This window comes from Salmo salar, chromosome ssa06 (genome assembly GCF_905237065.1).
Source record: "Salmo salar chromosome ssa06, Ssal_v3.1, whole genome shotgun sequence".
NCBI classification, from domain to species: domain Eukaryota; kingdom Metazoa; phylum Chordata; class Actinopteri; order Salmoniformes; family Salmonidae; genus Salmo; species Salmo salar.
This window is the reverse complement of record NC_059447.1, coordinates 80681685-80693593: the sequence shown is the minus strand read 5'-3', so window position 1 is coordinate 80693593 and position 11909 is coordinate 80681685. Positions and strand designations below refer to the sequence as shown.

At 41.3% G+C, this 11909-nt stretch overlaps 1 protein-coding gene across 2 annotated transcripts in view; it reads left to right on the top strand.

Moving 5' to 3' along the window:
• Positions 1-635: 635 nt before the first annotated feature.
• LOC106608185 (phospholipase B1, membrane-associated) overlaps positions 636-11909 on the top strand; it is a 28723-nt gene continuing 17449 nt past the window's right edge. Inside the window, exons 1-18 of one of the 2 annotated variants that reach the window (XM_014205983.2) lie at positions 636-868; positions 1721-1774; positions 2472-2535; positions 2901-2932; positions 5787-5868; positions 5953-6004; positions 6107-6184; positions 6305-6370; positions 6461-6519; positions 6811-6886; positions 7775-7885; positions 8094-8159; positions 8280-8351; positions 9540-9614; positions 9738-9798; positions 10007-10065; positions 10250-10329; positions 10486-10529. In XM_014205983.2, coding sequence (XP_014061458.1) covers positions 820-868; positions 1721-1774; positions 2472-2535; positions 2901-2932; positions 5787-5868; positions 5953-6004; positions 6107-6184; positions 6305-6370; positions 6461-6519; positions 6811-6886; positions 7775-7885; positions 8094-8159; positions 8280-8351; positions 9540-9614; positions 9738-9798; positions 10007-10065; positions 10250-10329; positions 10486-10529 — 1180 coding nt within the window. In that variant the 5' untranslated portion in view covers positions 636-819. Of the gene's footprint in view, positions 869-1720; positions 1775-2471; positions 2536-2897; positions 2933-5786; positions 5869-5952; positions 6005-6106; positions 6185-6304; positions 6371-6460; positions 6520-6810; positions 6887-7774; positions 7886-8093; positions 8160-8279; positions 8352-9539; positions 9615-9737; positions 9799-10006; positions 10066-10249; positions 10330-10485; positions 10530-11909 lie in introns of both variants that reach the window. The other variant, XM_014205982.2, reaches the window with a different exon arrangement.

The window sequence follows — 11909 nt, the reverse complement described above, 5'->3', positions numbered from 1 at the left end:
ATAGATGGATAAATACAAATAGGATGCTCTGAAGTAAAAAATAATAATACAAAAAACGACATTGGAAATTGTTCATGTAAAAATGGGGCACACCAATGGTTGTTTTCAAACTACTGCCCGAGTAGACACACTTCTTATTGTGAGAACTGGAAGCATACCTGTGAGGGGAATCTAACTGGTAGTAGTTACTGTTGTAGGCTTTACCAGTATGTATTCCAAGCATTTGATTTTATTTGACCATGGGGAAAAGAGCTAGTGTATAAATATCAAAATGCAGAATTTATTGAATTGAGCATCAACTCTTACAAATTCCATTCCTCTCTGCTGGTGCTGTGCCAACTCAACTTTTCTAGGTGATACATTATGTCACAAACACACTTTCTCACAATACCAATAAGTAACTCACCCCAGTTATATATTTAGCCTAACCCCCAATATTGGCTCGTCACATGGTATGATATGTTGTTAACAATGATTTTCAATCAGTTTTATGAAAGGTAGTGCAGTGATTAAATCTCAAACATAAAAGCAACCCCCATCTTTTATCTCCCCTCCCCTCTCTCTCTCGTCCATGCTTTCATTTTCTTCCATCCATTCCCTTGAACGTGAGTCCAACCCCTCCCACTATGCATATTCATGATGTGTGTGATTTACCATGGACAGGTATATCTGTAAATCACATCAAACAGCAAGGTAGAGGAAAGCAAGACGGTAATAGACAACGGAGCTGTTAGACAAACAGACAGACAGACAAACAGAAAGACAGACCGACAGAAGACAACTGGTGGCTATATGAGGACAAACTTTGACAGATGAAGGATGCTTCCATTACTGGTTATAGCTTTGCTGGGGTTCCCCACGGCAACAGGTTTCTATGCACTTCTATAGCCTATTCAGATGATCGGATTATTTGACATATAAAAGTAACTGGGTAAAGTGAAGAATATCAGTCTATTTTTGTCTTAGGTTTGCAGGAATGATATTGAAGAACATTTGCAAGTAGAGTCAAGTTGTATTCCTGTACATCATAGGGGGCAATGAACTCTCTTGTTTCTGCTGTATGGCAACATCATAGGGGAGGATTCCTGTTGAATGTGTTCTGTTAAAAACTGTATCTCTTTTCTAAGAAGATAACACTCATCGAGCAAATTTTTGAAAAACTACAGTGTTAAACCCATATTCGTGAATGCATTGTGGCAGTATTTGTAACATGGAGAGAGAAGAAATAGATACTTTATTAATCTCTAAAGCAGGGGTCCCCAATTACATTCAGCCGTGTGGCGATTTTTCCTTGAGCGGATGGTCGAGGGGCAGAAACATAGTTATAAATAATTTCTACACTGCAAATTGACTGCTAGAATCCAAAACGGATATTGTATTTGACAAAAACAGAATAATTTCAAACTTTGATTACATTGGGATATGATCACATATGTCTTTCTATTTAAGTGTGGGAATACTTATTTTAATCACTTTGAGCAGATTTGATGGTGATTTTCCAGTCTTTTATGTCCAACAACAAAAATTATTGAAACATTTTGCTCAGAAAACTTGGGGGACCAAATGAAGTTGCCTCGGGCCAAATTTGGCCCCACAGGTGACTTTATTTGGTCCCCCAAGTTTTCTGAGCAAAATGTTGTAATAATTTTTGAGTTCATTCATAATTGTGGAACCCTGCTCTATAGTATGTGACCTGTAATGTCTCCTCTGTTTTTCCCAGCCTCTGCAATGCCTTGCACCCACACCTCTCTCTCCGAGACCCTTCCGTCCTCAGGTGAGTGTTCACTAACAATCAGTCATTAGTGATATACAATGGCTTGCCTGCTGAGGATGTAAAGTACATCTTAACTGATCTAAGTGCCATATGGTCTGGTCTTGTAGCCGGCCTGATCTATCTGGGTTCGTTCAGTTCTATATCTGGCCACCTAGAATATAGAGATCTGTCTGGGTTCACTCAGCTCTATGTCTGGCCACCTAGAATATAGAGATCTGTCTGGGTTCACTCAGCTCTATATCTGGACACCTAGAATATAGAGATCTGTCTGGGTTCATTCAGCTCTATATCTGGACACCTAGAATATAGAGATCTGTCTGGGTTCATTCAGCTCTGTCTGGCCACCTAGAATATAGAGATCTGTCTGGGTTCACTCAGCTCTGTCTGGCCACCTAGAATATAGAGATCTGTCTGGGTTCATTCAGCTCTGTCTGGCCACCTAGAATATAGAGATCTGTCTGGGTTCACTCAGCTCTATATCTGGACACCTAGAATATAGAGATCTGTCTGGGTTCACTCAGCTCTATATCTGGACACCTAGAATATAGAGATCTGTCTGGGTTCATTCAGCTCTGTCTGGCCACCTAGAATAGAGAGATCTATCTTCAGTCTCTTAAGTCCTTTTTGAGTTGACTGTTCTGAACGATCAACCAATGCGGTCTTTAGCGGTCTCCTAATTTCACTCCTTTCTCTCCAGCTCACAGTGTCAGACCCTCAGATGTGGTTGTGCTCTCGGCCATTGGACTGCCCCACACACAAAGGTAAGCAACACATCCATTTCTCTAACCTTGATAGATAAGGGGACACTACCAGGGCTCCCAAGTTGTGCAGCGGTCTAAGGCACTGCATCTCAGTGCAAGAAGCGTCACTACAGTCCCTGGTTCGAATCCAGGTTGTATCACACACGGCCGTGATTTGGAGTCCCATAGCGCGGCGAACAATTGGCCCAGTGTTGTCCAGGTTTGGTCGGGGTAGGCTGTCATTGTAAATAAGAATTTGTTCTTAACTAACTTGCCTAGTTAAATAAAGGTTAAATAAAAAAATAATACCAGGTGTCACTAGGGATGATTCAATGTGAACACAGAAAGGTTTTGCAGACTTCTGTTTTTCTCTCTCCCTGAAGCAGTGAGCTGTCCAGAGTGTTATTGAGACTTCATGGTAAGCCTGCTATTCTTGGGGGGTTTGAGGGGCTCCTTGATGTATCAAATCGGTTATCGGAACTAGAAGACAAACACAGGCTATTAACGCAGACAGACACAGACACGCACACAAGTACACACACAAATAGCTGACAAATTCTAAAGCACCCTACCACATTGTCAATTTCCTGTGACCTTAAGCACTAAAATGACAGTCTCTGTCAAATAAAATCTCAATAAAACACACTTTGATTGGTTGATAAGATTGGTTGATAAGAGATATGACTGATTGATAAGACATGTTGGTCTGCTGACAGATCCTCCTCCTTCCCGTGCCAAATTTCCTCCCTTTGCAATCTGACACTCATCATGTGTATATATACAGTTGAAGTCAGAAGTTTACATACACCTTTAGCCAAATACATTTAAACTCAGTTTTTCCACAATTCCTGACATTTAATCCTAGTAAAAATTCCCTGTCCCTGTTATAAAATTAAAATTCAACATTATGTTTTTCTTAATCCTTTTTAAGTACCATAGCAGGATCACCACTTCATTTTAAGAATGTGAAATGTCAGAATAATAGTAGAGAGAATGATTTATTTCAGCTTTTATTTCTTTCATCACATTCCCAGTGGGTCAGAAGTTTACATACACTCAATTAGTATTTGGTAGCATTGCCTTAAACAATTTAAACTTGGGTCAAACGTTTCAGGTAGCCTTCCACAAGTTTCCCACAATAAGTTTGGTGAATTTTGGCCCATTCCTCCTGACAGAGCTGGTAGAACTGAGTCTGGTTTGTAGGCCTCCTTGCTCACACACGCTTTTTCAGTTCTGCCCACAAATTTTCTATAGGATTGAGGTCAGGGCTTTGTGATGGCCACTCCAATACCTTGACTTTGTTGTCCTTAAGCCATTTTGCCACAACTTTGGAAGTATGCTTGGGGTCATTGTCCATTTGGAAGACCCATTTGCAACCAAGCTTTAACTTCCTGACTGATGTTGCTTCAATATATCCACATAATTTTTCCATCCTCATGAAGCCATCTATTTTGTGAAGTGCACCAGTCCCTCCTGCAGCAAAGCAACCCCACAACATGATGCTGCCACCCGCATGCTTCACGGTTGGGATGGTGTTCTTCGGCTTGCAAGCATCCCCCTTTTTCCTCCAAACATAACGATGGTCATTATGGCCAAACAGTTCTATTTTTGTTTCATCAGACCAGAGGACATTTCTCCAAAAAGTATGATCTTTGTCCCCATGTGCAGTTGAAAACCGTAGTCTGGCTTTTTTATGGCGGTTTTGAAGCAGTGGCTTCTTCCTTGCTGAGTGGCCTTTCGAATGATGTCGATATAGGACTCGTTTTACTGTAGTTATAGATACTTTTGTACCTGTTTCCTCCAGCATCTTCACAAGGTCTTTTGCTGCTGTTTGGGGATTGATTTGCACTTTTCGCACCAAAGTACATTCATCTCTAGGAGACAGAATGCGTTTCCTTCCTGAGCGGTATGACGGCTGCGTGGTCCCATGGTGTTTATACTTGCGTACTATTGTTTGTACAGATGAACGTGGTACCTTCAGGTGTTTGGAAATTGCTCCCAAGGATGAACCAGACTTGTGGAGGTCTACAAATTTTGGAGGTCTTCAAATTTGGAGGTCTTGGCTGGTTTCTTTTGATTTTCCCATGATGTCAAGCAAAGAGGCACTGCGTTTGAAGGTAGGCCTTGAAATACATCCACAGGTACACCTCCAATTGACTCAAATAATGTCAATTAGCCTATCTGAAGCTTCTAAAGCCATGACATTTTCTGGAATTTTCCAAGCTGTTTAAAGGCACAGTCAATTTAGTGTATGTAAACTTCTGACCCACTGGAATTGTGAAACAGTGAATTATAATTGAAATAATCTGTCTTTAAACAATTGTTGGAAAAATTACTTGTGTCATGCACAAAGTAGATGTCCTAACCGACTTGCCAAAACTATAGTTTGTTAACAAGAAATTTGTGGAGTGGTTGAAAAACGATTTTTAATGACTCCAACCTAAGTGTATGTAAACTTCCGACTTCAACTGTAAGTAGAACGTTTATTTCATTTCATCCAGATCATCTATGACCAGACATAATTTAGGCTTTTTAACAATTTTTTAAGATAAGATTTTGCTTGAAAAGGATAAAATCATTGAAAAGAGGGTACATTTGGAGGGAAATGAAATCAGTTCAGTTACCTACTTGAGATAACGCGAGTGTCAGGCCTGCTCTTATATAACTTACTGTAACTATTAAACACTTTTCCATGTCTAGTAGGTTATTGTAGATTACTGCAGTATCAATTAGTATCATTGAGAATAATTGGTTTTCAAAGAGGTTAATATAAGTTAACCTCCCACTACTGTGTGATATCGTTATTGGTCTGATATCAGGACCAACCCTGATACCACTAACAATAAGCCAAGATAGAATCACCAAATTGCAACTTTGCTGCCAACAATTTCCAGAGAAAGCATTTCACACAGAAGAGATAAAGACTATTGTACCTCTCACACAATAGAAAAAGGACATTAATAAAGATGAAAGCGATAGAGCATTATACTGTACTCTCAATTCACATGGTACTTACTATATGTTAGTACCAAGAAAGCCCTAGATGCCATACTTGTCTGATCAAACAGATTGCATGTGTATCCATTTATTTTATTGTATAAGGAACCAACTAACTCTACCTGTGTGTCAGAGTTAGTTGATAGTAAAGACCTGTTAGCCATTTCTAATAGTGTTTTTTTTCAGCCCATACTAAAGTGCCAAGATATGTGCATATGACAATGTTGATTTCACTAATAATCAAGCAACTTTCTCCCCTCTCTCTGTCTCTTCAGAGCTGCTGACCATGTTTAACCCTGCAATGACCAGTAGTCTTCCTGGTCAGACAAACCTGTATTCTGAATCCTCACAGCACAGGTAAACCACAGCTACACTCAGCTCCCAGTGAGAGCATGAAAGAAAGAAAAACTGTATTTCAGACAATGTTTCATTCATTTGCAGAGCTCTTGTGGAGCAGGCAATGGAACTGTCCCTCACCCTCAGGAGGAACCAGGTATTCTAGTATCTCTCCTTCTACATAACCCAACACATTGTCCTAACAGCCTCCCTGTACTGGTTTTCATCTCTGATTGTGTCTTGAACTTCTCTCTAATAGGCCGTTGATCTAGACACAGACTGGAAGCTGGTGATGCTATTCGTCCAGGTGGATGAGCTCTGTTTATGTCATGACCAGGTCATTAGCCAAACACTCACCTCACACGTCTGGATTTAAGTGAAAGTCTGCATTTCATGACACTACAGTGTTATTAGCTGCGTTCCTTTGAGTGAGTGTTGTGTGTTTGTGACTATGCAGCTCAGCGAGACTGTCACAGCTGCTGTCCAGGAGGTGGATCTTGCTCTGCAGGTGCTGCAGTCACAGGTGCGTTTTGGACACTTGTGTGACACTCTTAGCGATGCTACAGCACATGAATTTAGGTGATCATTAAGCTTGTTCATCATGTATTTGCAGTTGAAGCAGACCATTGTCAATGTTGCAGTGTGGGATGGAGAATATGTTCATCAGAACAGGTGATACTCTCCACCAATAGCATATCTTCTTAATCAGTCAGTGCACTCATTCCCTGAGTTTATTATTTTTATTTTATTTGACTGATTGCAATGCAATAATTATATTGATTATTGTACTGTTATGTTGAGGGTGCTAGCACACAAGCATTTCACTGCACCTTTTATACCTGCTGTAAACTGTGTACATAACGAATATAATTAGATTAGATTTTCTGGATTTTTAAACGATTCTGTGAATCTATAGGGACTAGCTGGTAGATGTTTGGTTTGATTGCTTATGTCTATTGACAGGATTTGTCAATGTATGGAGGAAAGACATGAATGGGAACTCAGACTGCTGAGGGCCATGCTCACTCAAGTCCTGCAGGTTCAATGTCTTGCGTCGTCAATGTCTTACATCTATGTTTTACATCATCAGTCTTACATCATCAATGTCTTACACCGTCAATTTCTTACACCGTCAATTTCTTACGTCTATGTTTTACATCATCAATGTCTTACACCATCAATTTCTTACACCGTCAATTTCTTACACCATCAATGTCTTACATCTATGTTTTACATTATCAATGTCTAACATCAATAACTTACATCAATGTGATCTCCCCAACATCTATGTCAGGGTTCCCCAACTGGCGGCCCGTGTTTGGCCCCCGAATTTGGCCCCACTGTGGTTTTATTTCCCCCCCAATTGATAGACAAAAAAAACCTACCAGTTAATTTGATTTTGGAAATCTGTTCCAAAGTATTCCCACGCATAATAGAGAGACACGTGATCATATACAAATGTAAGCAAGGATTGAAATGATCATGTTATTGTCAAATATTATATCTGTTTGTGATTCTTGCGATCAAATTGCAGTCTACAAATGATTTATAACGATGTTCTGGCCCACCGACCATCCTCTTATAAAAAAATCGTCCCGCGGCTGAATCTAGTTGACGATCCCTGACCTATGTCCTGTTTATATTGTTGTCCCCATATAAATAAGATAAGATAAGATTAGATTGCATTTTATTGTCTGATTTCAACCAAAAAAAATGGTATCATAAAAACTCCTTACAGGACATACTGCAAAATAGAATAAACAACATATGAACAGAAGAGGTTGTAGTACAGGGGACTATACAAGTGAAAAATAAAGTTGCACACTCATCTCTCCTTGCTGTGGATTTAGTGGACCAACATTTCAGTTAAATAGGTGTATTGTATATAGTTAATTCTTTACTAACTCTTTTTCATGGTGGTCAGTAGGAGTCCCTTGACAGACACCTGGTGGAGAAGCAGTGGTACAGCAACAAAGATGACTTCACCGTCCTACTGCAGGATATCCCCTTCATCACAGCAGACCCAGCCTCCTTTATAGTGAGTGACAAGCCATTGAAGCTTCCCCCAATTTTTTATACATTGTGACTCTCTCACTGTGTGATGCAGAGCTGAATTGTTATTGATGTGTGTGTGTGTGTGTGTGTGTGTGTGTGTGTGTGTGTGTGTGTGTGTGTGTGTGTGTGTGTGTGTGTGTGTGTGTGTGTGTGTGTGTGTGTGTGTAACACAAATGTTCATCTATGTACAGAGCGCTGCCCCCAGAGCGGGTGCATTACACACAGACAAACTAGCCGTACAGATGTGGGCCAACTTGGTGAGTCACACCATATACTACCCATGCTGCTAACACACTGTGGCATTGTCTCTGCTCTCAGTCCTAGTCGAGGCAAACAATGGAGAATTGACTCTGTTTTTTTTTTATTCTGTTTTTCAGCTGCAGCCCACCATAGGCCAGCAGAACATGAAGAACAATGATATGATCACCTCGGTGCCATGCCCCAGTGAGGTGAGAGAGTGCGACAAGCCTCCAACTCATACCTGACCTGGGGTTGTTTTTCTTTCAAATACTTTCAGCGTTTAACTGGGCCTGTCTGGACTGCCAGATGAGCGGGGTTTGCACTTGGGGAGGATGCATTGGTTCCATTGGACCAGACAAGCTCAATGAACTGCAGCTAAGGTATTTGAAAGAAAACAAATACTATTTGAACCCAGTCCTGAAATAGGTTAAATACCGTACATTTGTGGGATTAATAGAATAGAATGTACATACACTCAGGTTTACACTCATATACTGTAATAGGAATTTCCAGGTGAACAAAAAGGAGATCAGTCATTGGTCAAGTCAATCAAAAATCTATCCGGTTTATTATACGTCGTAACAGGGAGACACATGCAGGGAAAATGTCTAACTGGCCTCTTGGAGACAGGCCCTTTGTATCCAAATCTGATGTTCTATGAACACCAGCCTGAGAGACAGTGACTTTGTCAGCTGCTACAGAATCATAAAGTGTTCATAGAATGCCATCGATACAACACTGAATAATCAGTGTGTCCTTGGTCCTTGTACCTCCAGTCTGGCGTCAACCACTATCATCAGATATGACAATAATCCATAACAAGTCTAATGACCATCAACCTGCACCTTGAGTTTTACAAATAGAACCCTGGCAAGTATGTGTATTACAGAAATTCCAAATATGCTAAACATTGTGTTGATCACTCTAAATTGAATAGGAACTTTATTCATCTTAAATATTCCCATTACAGCGAGTTACTCTAGATGAACGTCTCAACACACAATATAGTATGATTAAGCAATAAGGCCGAGGGGGTGTGGTATTTGGCCAATATACCACTGCTAAGGGCTGTTCTTAGGCGCTACGCGGAGTGCCTGGACACAGCCCTTAGCCGTGGTATATTGGCCATATATCACCAACCCCCGGGGTGCCTTATTGCTATTATAAACTGTTTACATACATAATTAGAGCAGTAAAAATACATGTTTTGTCATACCCGTCTGATATAACACAGCTGTCAGCCAATCAGCATTCAGGGCTCGAACCACCCATTCAATGATATGATTTAACCCTTCTGATCCTCATCTTCCACCCTCTCTACATTCATCTGTCCTCCTCGCTGTCTCTCTTTATCTCTTTCTGTCTCACTCTTTCTATCTCCCCCCTCTCTCCCATAGGACCGGCCTTTCTTGAGAACAGAGATGAACTCTCCCTCAGATCACACCAATGAGCTCTCTCCTCTTCTCGACCCTGTGAGTTATTGTTGTCAGGCCTGTTGATCACGGCTGATGTACTATGCCCTGCACACTGTGGTGTCTGTGTACACATTATACATGGTAATGACTCTGGATGTTCTCTTTGTGTCTTGTCATCAGATCATGGGCACTCATATGCCCTGCGAGGACCATAGCCCTTCCAACTCCCCACCCACCTCAGGTAAGATGAATCCTCTCAATATACAGTATACAGCTTTTAGAGTTATTTGTTGAAATAGAGGCAGTGTACCCTGATCTTACTGAGTTATGGAACATTAAACTTTTCGAGAAAGGACAGGTAGGTGTCAACAGGTTTCTGATAGGGCTACCTGGATAAAGTTTGCCTTACGCCATTCTCATCACCTGATCCATCTTCTATGCGTTCACAGTTCACGCTCTTCGGCCTGGCGACATCAAAGTCGTAGCTGCAGTGGGAGACTCTCTGACAGTAAGTCACCTACTCCTTGTTTACCTTTTATCTGTAGTAGTACATGATTGAGTTACTTTATATACTGTGAGCTAATCTACATTACACAGTTGTAGGGCTGTCACTTATCACATGCGATTTCTATCTGTATTATTAAACTCATGTTATTGATATCTCTATAACACTCTCTTTGACTGGTCGGCAGGCGGGCAATGGTGTCGGATCGGGATCCAGTGTTAACAACTTACTGGATGTTACTACGCAGTACCGGGGTTTATCATGGAGGTGGGTCCTTATCACCCCTGTTATAAAACAATAGTACAGAGTGGAGTGTCAATGTCAGTTCATCTTTCTGTGCTGTGTGTTACCTGGGAGAGGTGAACACTAATCTATATGGTTGGCATCCCTAACTAGTCTATATTCTGTCTTTGTGTTTCTCAGTGTCGGTGGAGACGAGAACCTCACCACTGTCACCACTCTTCCCAGTGAGTCTCCTTTTCTTTTAACGCAGTCATCTTGTTTTAGTTATCAGGCTGCTCATGTTGCCAAATTGTTGCCAAAATGTTACCAAAATGTAGCCACAATATTGATAAAATGCTGGAATTTACATTTACACATGTACATTAAGTAAGAAAAATACCGTTCTCCTATGTGTATCATTATCAAATCAAATCACATTTTATTTGTCACATGCGCCGAATACAACAGGTGTAGATCTTATAGTGAAATGCTTACTTACAAGCCCTTAACCAAACATGCTTTTAAGAAGTTAAGAAAAATAAATAAAAATAAGTGTTAAGTACATTTTTTTTAAATAAAAGTAACAAATAATTAAACAGCAGCATTAAAATAACAAGCGAGGCTATATACGGGGGGAACCGGTACAGAGTCAATGTGCGGGGGCACGGTTAGTTGAGGTAATTGTGTTAATATGTACTGTACATGTAGGTAAAGTGACTATGCATAGATTAGCAGAGATTAACAGAGAGTAGCAGCAGCGTAAAAGAGGGGTCTGGGCAGCCCTTTGATTAGCTGTTCAGGTGTCTTATGGCTTGGGGGTAGAAGCTGTTAAGAAGCCTTTTGGACCTCGACTTGGCGTTCCGGTACCGCTTGCCGTGCGGTAGCAGAGAGAACAGTCTATGACTAGGGTGGCTGGAGTCTTGGACAATTTTTATTGCCTTCCTCTGACCAGCCTTTCAAAGCACTTCATGGCTACAGACGTGAGTGTTACGGGTCGGTAGTCATTTAGGCAGGTTACCTTAGTGTTCTTGGGCACAGGGACTATGGTGGTCTGCTTGAAACATGTTGGTATTACAAACTCAGTCAGGGACAGGTTGAAAATGTCAGTGAAGACACTTGCCAGTTGGTCAGCGCATGCTCGGAGTACACGCCCTGGTAATCCGTCTGGCCCTGCGGCCTTGTGAATGTTGACCTGTTGAAAGGTCTTACTTACATCGGCTACGGAGAGCGTGATCACATAGTCATCCGGAACGGCTGGTGCTCTCATGCATGTTTCAGTGTTACTTGCCTCGAAGCAAGCATAGAAGTAATTTAGCTCGTCTAGTAGGTTCATGTCACTGGGCAGCTCGTGGCTGTGCTTTGTAGTCTGTAATAGTTTGCAAGCCCTGCCACATCGGGACGAGCGTCAGAGCCGGTGGAATACAATTTGATCTTAGTCCTGTATTGACACTTTGCCTGTTTGATGGTTCGTCGGAGGGCATAGCGGGATTTCTTATAGGCTTCCGGGTTAGAGTCCCGCTCCTTGAAAGCGGCAGCTCTACCCTTTATCTCAGTGCGGATGTTGCCTGTAGTCCATGGCTTCTGGTTTTGGTGGTTCAATGTGGGCTACCCAGATCAATGTGTCC